Below are 20,251 nucleotides of genomic sequence, written 5' to 3'. Positions count from 1 at the left end.
AAAATTTATGGACTCTGCGAAGCAGGAAAATATTTACCTCGCGGAATTGAGCGTGAGGGAAATGTGAGATTTTCTCTAGGACTACGGCATGTGTGACATATATATATATATATATATATATATACTCAACCTGGAAGGAAGTGACAGCGAGCTGACTGAGCCCATCGACGTAGGGCCCAAGAACGTTGTGCTCCCTCACTTTCAGAGATTGCTTGTTCTGTTTTGGATCCAGAAGATCGTGCACCTTCTCGTTGTAGATCTCCATGTAAGATACTTCGACCTTGTACGAGAGTTCGGAGCTCTGCTGCTTGGCTATCATGTCGAAGAGACTATCGCACAGCCTGGGAATAATGCCTTTGTTGTCACCGCTGCCCATCATCGTGTAAGACTTTCCAGAACCTAAAATTACACGTTGATTAAATTTCTCCTCTCTATACAATTAATTTCTATTCTATTCTCTCAAGACCTTTTTCGAGCGTCTTTTCAATTTTCACCCGGAAAATTCTTATCAAACGAATGACACATATGTGTATCTTCTAATTACCAAGATGAAGAGAATTTTATATCCATCGTCTGGATCGGTTTATCTGGTGGACTCTATGTGTGTATAATGTATACAATGTGTAATGATGCATTGCTCGAGAGCAGCGTGTGGACGATCGGAGCTTGTACCAAAGAGGAAAGAAGGGTGGGAGGGGGGCGGGGGGGGGGGGGGGGGGAGGGGGTGGATTCTCTAGAAATGCATAATCTCATTTGGCAGTTTACGACGTTCTCATAATCTCTCCGAAGCTGTTTATTATCGAGCCGTGGGTCAATGTCTCGCTTCCAGCGAAGATCAAACGTTGTCGTTTATCTTCGCTGACTCGACCTCCCCTTAATTCACTTATTTCTCTATTCTAGACTGTCTCGAGACGCGACAATCTCTTTATTATCCGCAAGCACGATAAACCAATCGACACCCCCTCCCCCTCTTTATACTCAAGTCGCTCTATCGCACAACGCAACGGAGCTGCAAGTTTACTCTTTAAATTCTCATTTCTTTCATATGTATCTCTCAATGAAGCTTTATTTTTCATTTACATCGATGTAGCTCCGTGTAACTATATGTATAAAATTACAACACCACATACTCCTCTGTAAAAAATCATCGTTCCTTATCGTATACATGTAGCAAAGTAGGGAGGAAAAAAAGCTATGAAACTCGATGAAAGAATTTGACTAAAGGGGCTATATAATCGTTGAGCGATAAGAGTATAAAGAAACAGAGCACGCGGCGGGGTTGATAATATTTAAATATGGAAAAATGGCAAAGCGCGTTGTTTCGCTGAATTTAGTAGTGGTTTGGAAGAGTGTGTTGGATCTGACCTACATAGCGCGGGTTAAAATGAGTATAGGTGCACGCGCGCCAATTTCATTATAGTAGTCGTCGTGGCGCGCGCTCGCGCAGCATTGCAAATGAGGGAGCGCTATAGTCGAGAAAGAGGTGGGGAGACGCCAGTGGGAAAATACGCATACATATATATAGCGCGTGTGTATACAGGTACGGGAGAATGGTCGAAGAAAAAATGTGAGAAATAAATGAGAGATGAAGTGGATCGTTCAGAGAGGAGAGGAGAGACGATGAACGCTGGGGGATCGTCGAATTAAAGCGTTCGGTATATTCTTTCGCGATAGCGATAAGGTTTAATCGAGAGAGCGAAAAGGTCATGGTCGAGGATGAGTTTTATCGAGCGAGCACGCGCGCGCGTCGTCGTGCTCGCTCGTCGCGTTCATTGTATAAATTATGCGACCAATATTCTGGCCAAATGCCTCGTTAACTATTTTAAGGCTCGCTCACCTGTCTGGCCGTAGGCGAAGATACAGGCGTTGTAACCTTGAAAAGCGTTGTCCAGGATGTCCCGTCCCAAGGAGTCGAACACGACATCCTGACTGGCAAAGTTCTCCTTGCAAGGGTCCAACGAGAAGAAACAGTGATCGAATGCGAATGTCTTTGGTTTGTTTCTGTAAAGAACAATATGTAATTACATAATTAAGTATTTTTTTATTGCCAAATTCTTATACTTATGTATAGAGAAATAATCGATTGCTCCAAACTTATTTGAGAAACCTTCGTAAAACTCGAAAGTCAAACTATATATATATATATATATATGTAGGGAGGGAAAAGTAGTGGCGTATCTCACGAAGGAGCTGCCTCTTTCAAGCCTTTTATCAGCCACGACCAAATTTCAATTACCCTATCGTCTCGCGATAATTTAATCACCCAATGAGAACTTTCCCTATTAATCAAGCAACGTTTATGAGATGCCGAGTCTCTCCGCGGGAGGAAATTTGCATAAAATAATGTCAATTCTGTGGCAAACCCACAGGGGCCATGGGAAAACTTGCATAAAACGATAGAAAAATTCTCGAGTGAATAAAAAAGATATGCATTGACGGATGATCGAAGGACGACTGTACTACAATATATACATTTTCTAATCGAGTTACAATTATTTACGGATGAGTCGGTGGAATTTTCGAGGTGTCTCTCAACGCGTAATCGTATCGATGAGTTTTTCGAGGCTAAACTGCGGAGAGAGGCTGGAAAGGGGATCGATATTATATCGACATTCCGGCGGACTTATTTGTGTATATATAGTTAACCCGATTGGGGGGTCGTGTCGTTCCTTCGCTTCGAACGAGGAATATTCCCTGGAAAAATTGGAAGAAACGCGATCTTATCGATAATAATTCTGTAGAGGGAGAGAGAGGAGTTTAACGGGGGACGACGATGGATCGGTGAAAGGAAAATTAGGTAATCGAGTTTGGAAAAGAGATTGCTGATGATGGGGGTGCAGGTTGGAGCATATAGAATTTTTGGGGGAGTGCAAAGCGCGATTGAATTGGAATATATGTGTCGCATGGGCAGTTGGCATCGATCGGAGCTGCTTGCGTGCAGAAACGACGCACGCACGCTCTGCGTGCCTATAGATATTATACTCTCCCCAAGGCGCTCGCTCCGTATAACTTCCTCCATACGGATCCTACGTTTCCTCTACGGACTCGCAGCCAGATGCCTTGAAAAAATAACTCTTAGCTATATTATTGCCTCGTAAAAGCTTTTCGGTTTAAATTCAACGTTATTCCTCGAGTTTTACTACTTATTTCCTTCCACCGCGTTTATCGATGATAAATAAATCGAGAGGAAAAGACGATTGGGAGAAAATTGCGTTTAATCGATCCCGAGGAGATAACTCGAGAGAAATATGGGTAATATCGCGCGACGAGCTCGCGTTGTGCCAATTACAAAAGGCTCTCGTGCCCGATATCGAATTTCAGGCGATGAGTCGTGCGACGCACGCGATCGACTTACCGAGACGAGATGCCGCAGCTCGCACGACGCACTCAATTTCCTTCCTCCGATCGACGCTGAATATCAACGAAATGCACCTTCCGCCCGACTTGTGATCCACCTGCACCACTATAGATAACCTGCGATCGCTGTCCAATCACATTAGACGCTGCAAAATCTTGCTGCTGTTCTCCTTCGCAGTGGAACAGGTCAGTCACTTCTCGGACATTATTGACACGAGGAAAAGTTGGAGAAAATAATGTTCCATCGGGGGATTTATTCCTTATTATTTTTGCAACTTTTTGCATGGCACCCCGATCCAATTAGCATTTTTTCCAGAGACGATATAGTGTTACGGAGGGAGCGATTAAATCGAAAGAGAAGTCGTTTATTCCTCCGGATTAAATTTAATCGCGAGTGGAGCGAGTTGGAGAATTTCTTACGGAACGATTAGCGTGCGCAGGTTATAAACTTGCCTCTCGGACGGAAAGCTCGCGGAGAGAGAAGAAAAAAGAGCGGCGTTTCCGTGGAGAGCGCAGAGCGTAGAGCGTAAAATCATCAAGTTTCTACGTTTTCTAGCGGAGGAGAACGCGCGTGCAACTGCGGCATCGTTCAATGCGGCTGCTTTTAATCGGCGGCGCAGCAGCTAATCCTTCTTCGCGCTGCCTGGCCCATCGCGTGACTATTCCACTCGCAATCATTTTTCTTCCCTCGCGCTATACCTATACCATTGCACCTATAACGTACTTGTTCGCCTCGCCATCTTTCCACGCGCACCTCGCGAATCATGCAATTGTCATCTATTTTTCAATCTGCTGCCACCTATACACACACACGATACATTCAATTATCGAGAAATTGCATCGAATTTCAAAGTTGTCGATCGTCCGAAAATATACTACGTTGCGCCTTCATAAAATATTTTCGCTCCTATACATGTATATATATATATATATATATATACCAGCCTCCGTTGTACGAAGCGTCGAGAACACGTATTTTGGAGAAAAAAAAGTGAAAAAATGTGCTTTCTACAAGCTCGAGCAGAATCCATTGTAAATGCAACGGAAACGATCGCAGAAAGGGTTTCGCTCTATATTTTTAGTGGTCGCAGCAATTTCACCTCCCATCCGTTTCATTCGTGCATGTGTTAATTAAACGCGGAAGCCAAATGGAAATACGCCCTTTTTCGAATTTGCATCAACCACAGAACGGTTACGAGCGCATAAATTTATTTTTAATGTCTTAAATGGAGCAAGCCATTAGCAAATGTATGCGTATTATAATAAATTTTACATTTGCGTTCTTGCCTTCTTATATATCTATATTACCCATGCGAATCGCGTAGTTTTTATCACGTTGTAAAATAGTCAGAGAGTGATCGTTGACTTATTGAATAATTAGTTTTTGCGTAATAGCCAGTGTTTGGTCAAGGTCGTAGCTATTATTGGAATAGGGTGTGACAACAGGTTTTAACTTAACGTTGTTATACTGCTTACTTTGGCGTAGTACGGCAAACGAGTGTGTGTGTGTGTGTGTGTGCGTGCGTGCCAAGGGACTTTCCGCACGCGATCCACTGCGGTGGTCAGGCAGGCAGTGATCGAGCTTCGCGTGTGGTCAGACACGAATTGGATGGTTTCTCGCGCCAAAGCTTCCACCCACTTCCCTTCACCCAATTACTTCCTCGCAATAAAATTCAATCCACGATTATACGTCACTCTGATAAGCCTTTTGTTTAATTTGAAAAATAGTAATAAATTATAGTGGGAACTCGAGGGGGGGGGGGGTGGGGGGCGCTCTGTTGGAGAGAAATTTAACCTTAAATGACGGCAAAAACGGGACGTGCGTAGGTGTCGAGACCTCCAGAGATGGAGGATCCAATCGATTAAAATTCATGCGCGACCAACTCAACACCGACACACCTCTCGCCTTCAAGTCTAATGTACATTATTCTATTATTAGACTTTTATTTGCGAATCGTTCGCACTGGTTCGTCCTAATAGCAAAAGTACGATCAATGGGACACGTGTGTACCAATGGTGCACGAGGGAAGAAATTATCCCTGTTCGTTTAACAACGTATAAATATACGAGGATAATTGTGGGATCGAGAGGACTCGATCGTTTTTACCAATAGCTGACGTACGTGGGAAATAAAATAACTTGCACGAAGCTCTCCCAAAGTGCTTCCCACTTATTCTCCAATTAAAGCTCTATGGCTGGTATTTGATTGTGCCATTTAATCCAATCCCATCGCAATGCGTTTATTAACTCGTGCTTTACTCGTAATTACAAGCACCGGGAATGTTTTCTGCTTATCGTTTGCTTGCCATTAGGCTAATTTCTATTTCGGGAAGCATCCTCCTCCTCTTCTCTGTATCAGGAAAGCAGAGAAAACGGTTGCTAACTGGTTAATTCCATAGAGACATTCCCTAATAAGTTGAATGTGAAATGGCTTTACAGTTATTTTAGGAAGCTCGAGGCATCGCGCGGTAAACCGAGATGCCACAAATCCCTCAACGATTAAACAATGAGCTGCTATTAAAATAATCCTCTCGACTTTAAACTTATACCTCTTCGGGAATTCTTACGAGAGTCCATCAAGGGCGTGAGCATCATATTTCATTTGTTTGTTCCATTTGGGAGAAATTTGTTGGAAGATGAAAGGTAATCGAGGTGCTTTAATTTCGAACACAAATGTTTTAGTCCGTAACCTCTGCTACCACGCAGAACGTGCAATGTTGAAATTGGCACAATTGACATTGGAGAGAGTAAAAAAACCCAACTCTCTCTCTCTCTCTATATATATATATACAAGGTCCTTGGAGCAACATCCTATAGAGTCTGATCGTGCTCTTTACTCGACCTATAAAAACATAGCTGTACTTGGTAGCTAACGTTCAATGGTTCCGGTATAACACAAATAAGTAATTATCTTGGGAGAAAATGAAGTTGGAGAACAATAGAATGGAGCAGCCACTGCTCGCTCGCGTCAAATTATTTGTCAGCTGCATTATTACTACACGTTTCTTACGTCACTCGACATCCCAACGGTCTTACACGGAAATACACGGAGCTCTGCACAATTCTCAGATCACTATATCCACCGTACGATAATAGTCCTTTGATCAAGGTCTCCCTAAATTATTATTTTGTCAGCGAAGAATTTCGTCGAGAAAAATTGTATCGTTTCGGAATCGAAGAGTCTCTCGAGGTAAATTCGTGAAATTTTACAGCGCTTTCTTTCCTATATAATAATAAAGAATTTTTAATAGAAAAAATATTGAAGCGTATAAACACACACATTATGGACAGAAGGTTGATGGAAAGCACGGTTCTCCATCAACGTCATTCGCAATGCTCTCTCAAACTTGTGCCGGATATATCCGCATACGTGTCAGGTACAGCTGATCGATTGGATCTAGTCTGTCGTATTACAGCGCGGCTACCTGTTACGTCTCGAGATCTCGTCCTTATTGCCAATCCAAATTCTCACGATGATTCTCTCCCGCTGCTGCGGACAATCCAAGGAAGAAGATGGCAAAAATGTGGCGGATAATTAAAGGGGAGCATCGGACAGGATGATGAGATTTTGATCGCGCGGATGCGAGGAATGTCGATAGTTTGGCTTGGCGAGTGAAAGGAGCAATTACGCCGATGAGCTACGCTGCTCTAATTAAGCGCTCTTAAGGCTTGTATTGGAGACGCGCGCCGTCATTCGATGTAATGGTGCACCGACATAACTGCGCAACCTATACAGGAACATCCTATCGTTCTTGTACGATCCTCGAGAGTCTCTTATCGTTCGAGCCTCTTTCATCCAAAGCATGTACAGTGTATATCTCTATCTCTGGCAGCGATACAAGGTAGATTTGGGCGCGAGCCAAGGTCACTTTGGAAGAGCTTCATTTTCTCGAGAGGAAAGCACAGACCGGGGCACCGTTGCGACCAGACTGCGATTCGCGCACCGCCAACCAACGCGAAACTCGGCGTAAATCTCTCGCTAAAAGCGTACCTTTGTCACGCGGAGGACAATGCCTTGCAGTCTGGATGGAGAGTACGTCCTTTCGAACAAAACATTACCATTGGAGCTCTACCGCGATGCGACGAGGAGGGCTACACACCGCCGCAAAGCCGTCGTGCTTTGCTAAATTAGACAGAGACGGAAACCACCCTTGGTTCCTCGTGAAAATTCTAAAATTGCGTCTCTATTGAAAAGTTTTTACTTCGTGTTTGCATATATATATATATATATATATATATAGCATAAGGAGGGATTAGGATCGTGCGCAGACGAGAGTCTGTAAGCCCTGTGAGAATAAGGTGTCGTAACGATACGCCTTGCGCGCGCGAGCCAATGAATGACTTTCCGATTTGCAACATTGCAGTCGTTAAGCCGAATATCCGCACTTGGCTTTGCTTCAACTTGTCGTTGCTGGATCAGCGATATAAAGCCGAATATTCTTTCGTACAGATCTGGACACGCGTCGAATGCGAGGCCGCTTGCGGATCCAGCGAAATAAAAGTCGAGGATGATGAAGAAGAAGAGTAAAATTGCGGAATCTGCCAAGACTCTGAATTATCCTACTTATATACAGCAGCAGCAAAGCGAGAAAAAAACTGCTTACGCAACAATAACAGCTCGTATACTTTCTTCCGAAACGACCATCTTAACCCGAATAATTTTATAATACTCGCCCCGCGCGATGCGTCTCCCTGATCCTTCTCTTCTCGCTTTGATATGCCAAAGCTTGGGATAAATATAGCATCGCGAATTTATAGATTCCTTTGGAAAACGACTATAGGAGCGAATAAAAATGAAATCCTGCATGACACAATTGTCAGAGGAACGTATTCGTCGTAGGGGCTCTCGCGTGGCCTTGGAATTCTTATAAGCACAAGGTTCGCCGAAGAATAAAATTCATCGGAGACCTTCGTAGGGTACTTGAACCGACACGAATGAGAGGAGAGCGATTCGTGTGTCAACAGGACTGGATTTGCCGACGATGAGAATTGAGAAACGAGGCTGGCTGGCTGGCTGGCAACTGGCACAATAGTTGCGGGTTCGACGTCTCGTTTCGTTCGGCAAATCGATTCGATTGGATGTCATCCAAAGTTTCGTTCCTCCTCGCCATTTCTCTATATTGCCCCCAACCAACAAGCGGAATATATTCCTCCCACGATTTTTGTCTCGACTCTGGCAGAAAGAAACGGGAAGGGAGAAAAATGATTGGTTGTTAGAGTGGAGGAAGGAGCGGCCGAGGAGAATCGCTGCATTGGTCGAGGAAAGAAGCGCAATTTGTCGATACGCTGGTCGATCCTCGTTTCACTCGATGAAAGTCAATTTGCTTAATTGCGATGCTGTTATGCGAAGTTTCACCGAATCGCATATATAGTGCGCGTACATACATCTTACAGTCCGATTCTCTCTTTCTTCGTCTCTCGGATCGTGTTCACGCCAGTTCTCCCGCATGTATATAGCGATGAGATATCCCGTTCGCGTATATATAGATATAAATATGAGAAACGCACGAGCGGGAGTCATGAGAATTTTCATCGTTTAATTACCTCGTGGAGTTATCGTGGAGAAACCTCCTTGCGTAACACTCGTTCGTTTCCGCCCGAACGTACGAAATTCCAGGCAAGTGGCAAAATATCCCCCCCCCCCCCACCCCTCCCCTCCCTAGCTCCTTCGGCTCGTATCTCTGTCGCTCTCAGCGAATTCCTAAATACACCGATCCAGCATACTTCTTCATACATTTATATAGAGACGCTGAATATGGCAATATTTAGGCGATGCGCAATCCTCCTAATTTAGCTGCGGTCTTGCTCGAAAGGGGGAACCATGCAAACTCTTCTCTCCGGAAAGCAGGGCCGATTAAAACGGACCGAGCAATCTCTGCAAAGTATCTTGGACAGCAGTCCAAAGCTTTGTCGTAACGACGCAGGGACTTTGCTAAACTAACACAGACTCGAAAATAATCTTGCAATTCTCATGAAAGAAAAAAACTGCATTTGTCGTCTTTTGAGATTGTCCGTTGTTTCCAGAGTGAATTATTCCGACCAGTCGCTCTTACCGCAGACTTTTTTCATATTCCAAACTGGTACTAGGTGGAGATGCAGGAACGCGCAGGAGGATTCTGCAAGGACGAATGGAGAATCTAATCGAACTTATTGCTTCCATTGTTCCCAATCGGCTCTGCGCGCGATCCAACGATAATCCGACGCAGCTGTATTCGCGCCAATGTGAGATTCGTCGCTTGGATATCGCCACGTGCAAAGGCGCGGCGAACAAAGCCTTTGCGTTTGCTCACGTTTACGTTTGGAAATGGAAAACTGCTCAAGGGGAGAATGTCTTGCGATACACTTTTCGTCAAAGTGCATTGACCCTCTCAGTCACGATATTGACTGCAATATATATATATATAAGTTTTCACTCTTTTCCTATGAAACATTATAAAACCAGTGATCTGGTTTTGCACAGCTGCAGGAATTCAATTTCCGGGGATTTGAAAAACGCTGAAGAAGAATATATTTTGTTATAATTAAGGTTTGTACCAAGGTAAAAAAAGGTGTATTGGAATTGTTTGCTCGTAAAGCGAATACTAACGATAAAAGTGATACACTCTCTTGTGATTAAACAATGTTCCCGAATTACCAGCGGCTGCGTATTATCGATGGATAATAAAAAAAAGTAGGCGATAGCATTGTATTGTCCCGAGGCTGCTGGTATCGACGAGTCTCTCAATATTGGATGGCCTGCAAGTTCCTACTACTGCCAACGGCACACTTGCCACCGCCAATTACTGCCCCTACTTTCTTCTCCCTCCTCGCAATACCAAATTTCATCAATTTTCACAAGGAAAATGGCAAATCCAGCGAGCGAATCAAAGCACGAAAATGCTGCTGAGAACCAAACGCTTTCAACGCTTCTTACGAAATTAAACTAAAATTTAGATTCTTTTTTTGCCTTGCCACACACACACATATATGCCGTATAGAGAAACTATCGTATTTCACCGAATGTAAAACGAGATTACGAGCGTGGAGCTGCGTCAGTTATTACTGGCTCTATATTTCGTTGATTGGCAATGATTGGCAGGCCAATTATAATTATTAAAAGGAAAACTTTGCAGCAAGCTCCACGAAGCGTGATTCGCGTTATCTTGGATGATCCGAGAGTATGTTTTATCCATGTAACGGGCTTTAAACTTTGTACGGCACATGTACGAAAATTTGTCCTTTGAATTGTTAATGGTTGCTATCGCTCCCGCTCTTTCCCTCGCGCCGAGCTTTTATTCAAATGGACTTTCCTTCTTCCAATATAGTTTTTACACATCTGCCACTATTTCTCAGAGTTGATATCTCTCGCAGGAAATATTCAGCGTTAATGTTTATAGCCCGCACTCTGTAATTTCGACTTTTCCAATTAATTGTCAGTCGCTTGGATTTTCCAGGCTGGCGCACGCGCCTCGCTGATGCAAACCTCGAGCAGAGCTCGAAGAGAAAACGAGCTTCGAAGTTGGTCGCTAATCTCAAAGACCGATCGCATCCAGCGAGCAGCGCAGCGTGCTCCAAAGGACAAACAAAAACGTATACAATAATGCGCGCTATCAAATTGTAGCTCTTGTATGTCCGATCCCTTTCTTTGCCTCTTATATCGTCAACCTTGACCCAGGACTCGCTGCTGGAATCCTGCAATTGTCGGGAGGATATTAGAAAACTCTACGGAACGGAAGTTCATTATTATCGCCTTAATGTGTTTCTCTAACTTTTATTTTCCTCCAACGGTTGTTGACGCGGTGAGAACGCTTTGTACACCTGAACTGTGTGCGAGGATTGTTTGCAGCCACGATGAGACTTGTATTAAAAATATATATAATAGACGACGCGATACAAATATCGCGACTGAGAATTTCTGGCAAAAATGTCTTGACGCGCACTGAATTATTACTCGGATAACAATTTTGCGTAACCAGCTCCTTCTCGGTCAATTGCGATTCGGAATAATTTTACGATCGAACGTTTAACATTTATATAAACGATTATTTTTGTTTGGCAAATTCGAGAGATTGTTAAATCGAGCGAGATTAATACTGTTTAGAGGAGCAAATAGAGGACGAGTATAGAATTTCCGGTTCGAGTAACTCTCGCGTGATTTCCGATACGTTGATAATTATAGAGATCCCCCTAATGGGGAACACAGCTGCTCGTGTCTAATTAATTGTTGGCTCCAAGTTTCATCGTGTGCGACGATGCGCGCTTCTCCATGAATATTCATAAAATGCAGCAGTATAGCGAAGATTCTTAAACTCGCCGCGAGAGTCACGAAGAAGTTGGTCGCTGCTGCTGCGTCGGTGTGAGGTGCGAGGGACCACGCGATATAACGAATATAATCGAGGGAGCTATAGGGTCGTGCCTCCGCTGGATTACCATTAGCATTTTAACCATCCTCGTCGTCGTTGCAATGGCCACTCGATAAATGATATTGGAGAGAAAAAAGTTTGCAAAATTTCTCACCATGCGATATTACGATAGATTGGACCGGTGGGTCGTTCGAGCCATGCCAAATCAGCCCTAACCAAGTCCGAGCGAGCGCCAATTCAACGGATCATGCCAAAATACTGCCAGACTTCTTCTTCTTTCAATTAAATCCACTGCGTCTTGCTAGTCCACGTTCAATCTATTTCTCTTTATTTTTAGAAGCTTTCATAGCGAATATTAAGCCATGCGAGATAGTCGAGGATTCAGCTTCGTGGCGCCGTGATAAAAATGAGCATCTCTTTGATCAAACCCGCACTGATTCGTCTACGGACAACCACGATTCTCTGTCATCGTCTTCCTTCCTGTCCTATATTTATTTTCCAAATACTTATAATTTCGACGAGATTTAATCATTTGAACTAAACTAAATTATATTATGGCGTGGAATATAAGGAGGAAATTTTGATATAACCCCGAGGGATAATATCGACTTTAATTATATATATATAGAGAAGCTTCAACATTGAGTTTCTCACACGCATGCAAGCAAACTTGGTGCTTTCCTTCGAGCCAATGCTTTTGGACTCTTGGATAGAATTAGAGTGCATGGCCAATGTCGAGTTTCCCAAAGGCAGCAGAATCTCCTATGTTTCTCAAATTCAACCAACTTTTTCTTTCCAGTCATTAATGTGTGGAGAGAACATATATAATTTCGGATTAGAACAAATGCAAGTAGAAAAAATCCAGTGGATAAAAGTATTATTGGTTGGGGATTAAAGTGTGCGGTGAACGCCAGTCCCGCGTCTCTTCACGTTTGTTTTTTTCTGCCGTACATATATATATATATATATATAGTTATACTTGAAAACTTCCCTCGAGATTCTTCAAGCTGACGCTTGGAGGATCGCGAGGTCTCGGCCTGCGGGTTAATTAAGAATCTGGGCTAATTGCACGGTGCATTGACCTCCGAAAAACTATGCGACCCTTCCCAGCCTCTACAAGAATTAAACAATTGGCTTTTAGTGGGAGGAAAGGAGCGTAAGAGGATCAACCAACTATAATTAATATCGATTGGAACGATAAACAAGGAAATATTAATCAACGAAATAGCTAAAGGTCGAGAGTCGATGTTACGAATTGGCAAAGCTCGAAGTTGGACAGAATAATGTTGTATTCGAACGGGCAGCTGGAAGGTTTAATAACTTTCGAGCAGATAATTAAATAGGATGATTTATCCAGGAATTTTCGACGAGAGCATACGTGCTTCGTAAACCGAAATTTACTGCCAAATTGAATTTCACCAGCTGGAGGAATTTCATTTGGACCTTGGTCCATTTTCCCCCGTCATACATCCAGTGTGTAATGGGGGAATTCCCGGAAATGGCACGGGAAATCCACAAGTTATAGATATATACGCATAGCGAACCAAACTTTTCGGAAATCCTTAAACACGAGTCCCGAATTAACCACACTCGATCATTCAAATCACCTACAAAAATCTGCATTTTCCACGAACTGTCTATAGCAACGAAGGGGAATTGGTCAGCAAAGAGGATAAATAAATTTACAAAAATTATCTAATTGATAAGTGATAGTGCAGTACATATATATATATAGAAGCAGCTTGCAAGCGAGGCTCGAATAATTTCGTAGTTTGTCCCGCTTTTTCAGAAATCTCTCATCGACGATTACAGATAAGTGAGTGATATGAATGATTGATAAGCCGGCGGATACCGTGCATAGATCGATAAGAAGAAACGAGCGAGCTGGTAGCATCGTTCTTGCGATATATAATTTCAGAGCGTATAGCCGCTTCCTCCCCCCCCCCCCCCTCGCGGCGTACAAGTTTGCTTGGAAAAAGGGTTTAGTCCGTGCTCATTATGCATACACACCCATATATATATATATAGAGAGAGAAAGAGAGAGAAAGAGAAAGAGAGAGAGAGAGAGAGTAATGATGCGTACGGGCAAATAATCCCACTCGGATATAGCGACGAGTCCGAAAAACTCCTTCGTAATTTATTTCTTCAGGGGGGGGGGGGGGGGTGATCGAAGGTCATCGATGAGCGTTTGAAAATATCGTTGGGAAAAGAGGCACGCAGGATAAAAGAGGGTCCCCGACCCAGTTTCGAGTGGTGGCCCGTCAATCGATATGGACTGATCTTTCATGGACGTTGATGACCGCCGACGAATCGCGTGGAGGATAGGGGGGAGGGGATGGGGTGCGAGTACAGCTGCACCTGAAAATAGAACGACTACCACCTGCCAGTCGTGGATTATCGATAGCACAGAAACTGCTGCTTCTTGAAACGTGGCCTCGATTCTGCGAATTTACCCAAAGCGGGTCATCTCTCGCCATCTACCTCCCCCCCCCCCCCTCCCTTGAGCCTAAACCGCTGCAATAAATAAACTCGCTACTCCTTCTTATCGCCACAGGATAACGAGCCTGTAATTTTCTTCACACTTTTCGCGTCGTCGCTGATGCTCCTTCGCGTTATTTCGATATTCGGAATTACGCGTCGAAAGGACTCGCGCGTCCTTTGGAGGAGTCGACGGCTTCAGGGTTGAAGCGACTGGTTTGTACACAGGGTCGAGGCTGAGATGTGGAAAAGTGGAGCATTCGGAATGGGTGATACGTCTCGTTGGTGTAACACGCTGGTGGAAGAAAAATGCACGCACACACACACCACAAAGAGTAGCGTGATGTACACAGAGAGAAAGGAGCTTTCGCGTATAAAGAACATTTATTCGGATGAAGAATTTAAATGGGTCTGCGATGTGGGTCATTCTTTCTAAAGTTCCCTCGAGCAGTCCAGGTACGTCGAGAGTCGAGCCACCAACGTCGTCGAAACTTTGCCCCTTCGTTGAAAAAGTATCTCCTCTTCGCTCAACCGAGTAACTTATTGCGAATAAAACCAGTCGAGATATTTCCTCCTTCCCCATTGGAGTTTCTTCATTGAAAACCAACCAGCATCTTTTACATCGATAATTAATGCTCTCACTCTTAATTATCAGCAGTGTAAATATTCTTGAAAAATCAACAGCGATTAATCGCAATGTATGGGAAAGTGTCGAGTCGAGGAGTGTGAAGTTGTTTCGATCGATGGACGATTATCGCTGGTAATTGTTATTGAGAGCTTGTATGAGAATGTAATAGCGATCGTATATAGTAAGAGGGAACAAAATTACGCGTAATCTTTATAGCTGACCATATCGATAACAAGTAGCGGTATAGGAGGATGTATACCGGAAACTGAAACCAAATCGGTTTCTCTTCCTTGAAAACGAACCAGTATACATAAATATATAGCTTTTCGTCTTCTTCACCATCAATATTATTCTCGCTATTAATTATCATCGGTGTAAATATTCTTGAAAAATGAACAGCGGTTAATCGCAATGTGTGCAAAAGTGTCGAGTTCGAAGTAGTTCCAACTGACAGACGTCCATCTCGGATTATGTATATATATAGTTGGGGTTAAGAATATAGAGATCGTAATGCGAGAAGAAACAAGATTACGCGTAATCTTTATAGCTGACTATGTCGATAACAAGTATATAGCAGTAGTACAGTGGAGGAGAGGATATAGTATAACGGAAACTGAAACCAGATTGGTTCACCCCATCGGAGGTGTAATGGACTTCTCAGTCGGTATAGCTATAGGGTTGCTTGAATAAGCTGAGAAACTATTTCCAATGACGTTGAGTGGGAGGAAAGGGGGGGGGGATTACATGGAGGAAAAGGTGGAATATTCCGGATTGAAAGGAGAGACTAAGAGGGATTCGACAGAGGCCAGAAGTTTAAAAGTAGATTTATCCATCGAAGCTCGTTTGAGTTTTCGAGGCGACAGCAGCGAACAGCCTATACCGGCTCGGAGATCCTGCTCCGGCGCGGTGCAGCCCGAAAGCTTTTATGCCGTACGTCGTACTTGCACTCGTAAAATCCTGTGGAGCTTCGAGCGTCGTCTCTGTCGACGCTTTATATCGCTCCCAACACTATCAAACCCCTCCTCCCACCTCTTCTCCCTTTCCTTTCAACCATGCAAGAAAGCCACTAACCAACTTCCACGATAAACCACCTTGTCTTCGACTCTACTAATTCATCCCTCGACAATAAAGCCTCGCGCAATTTTTTATTCGCCTTCCACAATCGTACAAAATTATCGCGCTTCTCTCTCCAGAGCCTTTTAACAATTTTTCAAAGACACGTGACTCTTTGGAAACGCGTGGAAGGATGAAACGTCGCGCGCCTCGGGTTTCCCGCCAATAATCGACGTGTGATACGCGTTGTAAAAAATAGTTTAACGTAGCTGAGTTGGGAGCGAATTGCGCGCGAGCGCGAGCGCGAGCGCGCGAGAGAGAGAGAGAGAGAGAGAGCGACGCGAGTGATCTTGGCGAATGCTTTTCCTACAGAGAGCCCATAGACGGTTCGCTCGCGTGCAACTCGATGAATCATTTATGCCGTTAAATCTTTATTGTTTTCCTTGATACGTGCACGATGCTGCACCCTCGACTTTAGTTGCTCCGCTCGTTCGCGACAACCACCTCGTAATATATATTTACGGTGCTACGAAACCCATTGCTTTTTATCGATTTTTATCGTTGCTCTTATGATAATTTAAAGAAACATTTCTGACAACTTCGAGAAAGAATGAATGATTGTTCGGTCTCGGGGTCCACACGTGCGTGAACCGACGATTATTCGGAGGGCTAATAGCACGTGTCTTTGTACGATAAACTCGTGTGTCTCCGCGTGTCTTTTTTTTTTTTTTTGTAGCGTAGCGAGAAGAATGCAAATTCGTGGTGGTAACCGGTTCGCCCGACTGCATAATCAGAGATCGAGCCATGGGCCGATCCTTCATAGCCACGCGACGACGCGACGCGACATCCCCTCCCGAAGGAATTAATTCTTTATTAATTCAACATACCGACTCTGGGATCAAACTCGCGTCTCATCATTTTATCAATTTTATTCTCCTTCGACAATCGCTCCTTCCACTATTTATACAGAGAATCGATAAGAGTAAGAGGAAAATATTATAAGGTATATATATAGTGAGAAAAGTTTTCGTTCAACGCGAATGAATGGAAAAAAAAGTTGTTGGAGATTGGAAGAAAATTAGAACGAGCTTGTATTCATTGATATATAGCAACCGCTATATATATATATATAAGTGCAAAGTTTTCCAGCTTTGAGATTCCAACAAGGAAGGAAGAAATACTTGGAGAAACGCGAGTGTACTACTCCCACGTGCTTCCTCGCCAGCCACTCACGATAGAGAGTATCAGCTGTGTGGCCTTAAAAAGACAAAAAAGAGGAGAGGAGGGGGAAAAAAGAAAACAGTACTTTATATACCGTTAAAAATGAAAAAGCTATAGACTTTCCAGTGTTTACCATCGAATTTCATCGTTCAAAGACGTATCCTTGGAAGATGAAGAAAGAGATCGTGTTACAATAAGGTAGTAGAATTTTTTCTAACAAATTTCAAGGACCGAGCGACCAGTAGTTTCGCTCGAAATTTACAATGGACGATCGGAAGCGACGAGATTGATCAGGATGTTCTTTCAAGGATGAAATAAAAGGTAAACGAATGTTCCATTGGTACCCTGCTACATATATATATATATATATGATAGGGGCTCAGGGTGGTCGAGGAAAAGCTTGTCGAGGCGAGCGAGATCGAGAAGCAAGGAAGAAATGAGAGGAGGAGTTTCTCCGTTCTCGTGGCTGCTATATCCTGAAAAGTATAATTCGAGGCTGGAGCCACAGGGGCTTTGCTTCGAGTGGTGTGGACTGTGGAGAGAGAGAGAGAGAGGCTGGCGCTAATCTCGTCATGTATAGCGGCTTTAAGCGGCTGCTTCCAAAGGAGTATGCGGGTTCTGCCGTGACCTCGTTATGCATTCCAGTGCAGACTGGGAACGCACACACCTGCACGGTGCGCGGTGCCTGTGGACGCGAATCACCGAGATTAAAAGGAATTATTCCCTCGTCTTGAGCGAACGCAGCCAAGCCTCCGCGCAAAACCAGACCAACTTTTTATTTCACCGACCGGAAAACTTCTACTCCTCCACTCTTTTTAACATTTGTCTATATATATATATATATATATATATATGTATATGTATAGTGTATTATTTTATATTCGACCGCGCACGAACTGAACAAAATTTAAGACGAACCGATCTCAAACGATTAAAACTTTCCGTATTCACTTTCAACCCCCCTCCCCCCTCTCCTCTTTTATAATCCTAGCGAATTAAATCGTTGACTTTTAATTGCGAACCGCGACAAAAATTTCCATAAAATCCTCGAGTCTAAATTAACACTTGGGGAAGGAGTTTAAGGTATAAGACGAAGAGCAGATTGGATGCTCCATTTTGTCCAATTTCGGGATTAAAGTGGGCCACGCTCGGGATTCACGAGTCACTGATTCTTTTGCAAATACGTATACGCGATGGAGTGACGAGGAGAGAGGAGGGGGAATGATCGAGGAAAGACAAATCGTTACGTCAGTGTGCTATTTGCGTAACGAGGAAGCGTTTTGTCCGCTTTTCATCGAGATTCAATGTATACATACATACTATATATATTTACAGGTTCTCATTGAGAGCTGCGAAATGACGCAACGACGCGTAAGACTCTCCATGCAGCTGCATCCCGCCGCCGCCGCCGCCGCCGCCGCACCGAATGAAGTGACGAATTAACGCGAAGAATGCTCCACCCCCCCCCCCCCCAGGCGTCGACCCCAGTCTCTTTCACACTAGTGCAACAATTCCGAATAAACGCGAGGAGCACCGATTTCTCGTTCCACTTAATTTCCTCGAGAGTCAACAAACCGACGTCGATCGAGAGCAAACCGGTTGCGCAACAACGCGCGATACGCAATTATTTACGGGACACGTATACGTGCCGCTGCATTCATTCGTCTCTCCATAAACAAAGCTGAGCAAAGCCGTGCGCTATAATCGTCATTCCGTACGTAACTAATCTCCTTCCGAAAAATCGCTCCATGGACGAGTATCACCGAAATAACATGCAATAGACTCGAGAGGAGGATGAGTGTTGTGCACAGGAGGATCATGCGGAAAATTCAGTTGGAAGGCCAAGCCTTTGGGAAGAAACATTTTCTTCCTTTGCTTCGTCCTCCTCCTCGTCTCTCCTTTGTTACTCGGCTCGCGGTGAAATCCGAGAAGAAATTAGGATATCCCAGGATGAAAACTAGATTTATCTTGGGAAAACAAGAATCGAGCGATCGAACAAAGATCCTTTAGTGGAAACGCTTTTTTTTTCTTCTCCATTTTGGATCGTAGAGGTCGCGGGACTTTTTTTTTTGTTTTGCTATTGCTATAAACTTGCAGTTCAATTATTGCAGGTAGATTCAAAGTTGATTCGCTCTTTTCTCTTCAGCGTGAAATTCTTTCTGCCCTCTTACCTAGAGTTTCCCCAAGAGTCGATCCCTCCGGGGAGTGGTACGGTCGGTACGATATACTACAACGCGGCTCATCCGCTCTTTCTTTTTTCCAACAAGCGTTCAACATATTCACATTCCACCTTGTCACGTAGTTTTGTCCTTGGTAGAACCGACAAAATAATACGAGATTACGTGGGGGGGGGGAGAAAGTAAACGGTAAATACTTTTTTTATTAATTTATTTTATTTATTGCTTTGAACCACGAGAGAGATTTTTCCTGGAGAAAAACTTTTCAACCAACGGTTCTAAAATACCTCGAGCAATAATAATTTTATCAAGCTCGTCTCGATATAAGGAATTCTCGTTTCTCATAGCAATTTTCATCTTGTAGATCCTCCATACTTTACTGCAGCATCACAAATATAAACTATATATGTATATGTGTGTACATACCACTTGAATTGTGTAACGTTGGATTATCGTGAAATGTAATACATTTATGACATTGCGGAAATTCGAGCTTGAAGAATGCGAAAAAATACAAGTAATTACTGCATAATTATTCATTATATGGAATTATCGATCGACACAAGTTTATTGCTAAGTTCCCATTCGAGAAAAATCAGGGAAAATCAGGAAAAAGATAGACACGTCTGGTTCGATGATTTCGGAGAATTGGCCGGACGAGAAGAAGACTCGATCTTCCTGCTTCCTATCGGCCAAACTTCCCTCGAAACTTTAATACTAGAACGTGATCAGCTTTACAATATATGTGTATATACATATATATATATATATATATAGGTTTACATAGAGATTCCTTGGCCTCGTTATCAGTGCAATAATAATCTACCCCTGCAGTATAATTATAAGAGTACAACTAAAAGGCTAAAAATTTTTATTATTACACTTTCCAACGACCAATATTAATTTTCAACTAATTAAATAGAATATATATATAAAAACTTTTGAGGGACTCGCGATACGCTGGTAGTTAAAAGAATTTGAGAGACCGTCCGATT

The 20,251-nt window shown here is 43.4% G+C and overlaps 1 protein-coding gene across 5 annotated transcripts in view; it reads right to left on the bottom strand.

Annotated features, from left to right (window-relative positions):
* The window catches only part of Khc-73 (Kinesin heavy chain 73), a 60,936-nt gene that overhangs the window by 13,795 nt on the left and 26,890 nt on the right, over positions 1-20,251 (bottom strand). For all 5 annotated transcript variants that reach the window (XM_066744899.1, XM_066744902.1, XM_066744901.1 and 2 more), the window contains exons 3-4: positions 1,838-2,001; positions 131-399 (exon numbers count right to left, since the gene is read on the bottom strand). In XM_066744899.1, coding sequence (XP_066600996.1) covers positions 131-399; positions 1,838-2,001 — 433 coding nt within the window. The remainder of the gene's footprint in view (positions 1-130; positions 400-1,837; positions 2,002-20,251) is intronic.

Source organism: Prorops nasuta, unplaced genomic scaffold (assembly GCF_024137725.1).
Source record: "Prorops nasuta isolate Cenicafe-Biocafe unplaced genomic scaffold, Cenicafe_Pnas_1.2 PNAS00053, whole genome shotgun sequence".
Classification (NCBI taxonomy): Eukaryota; Metazoa; Arthropoda; class Insecta; order Hymenoptera; family Bethylidae; genus Prorops; species Prorops nasuta.
The sequence above is the reverse complement of the archived record's forward strand: the minus strand, read 5'-3'. Positions and strand labels throughout refer to the sequence as shown.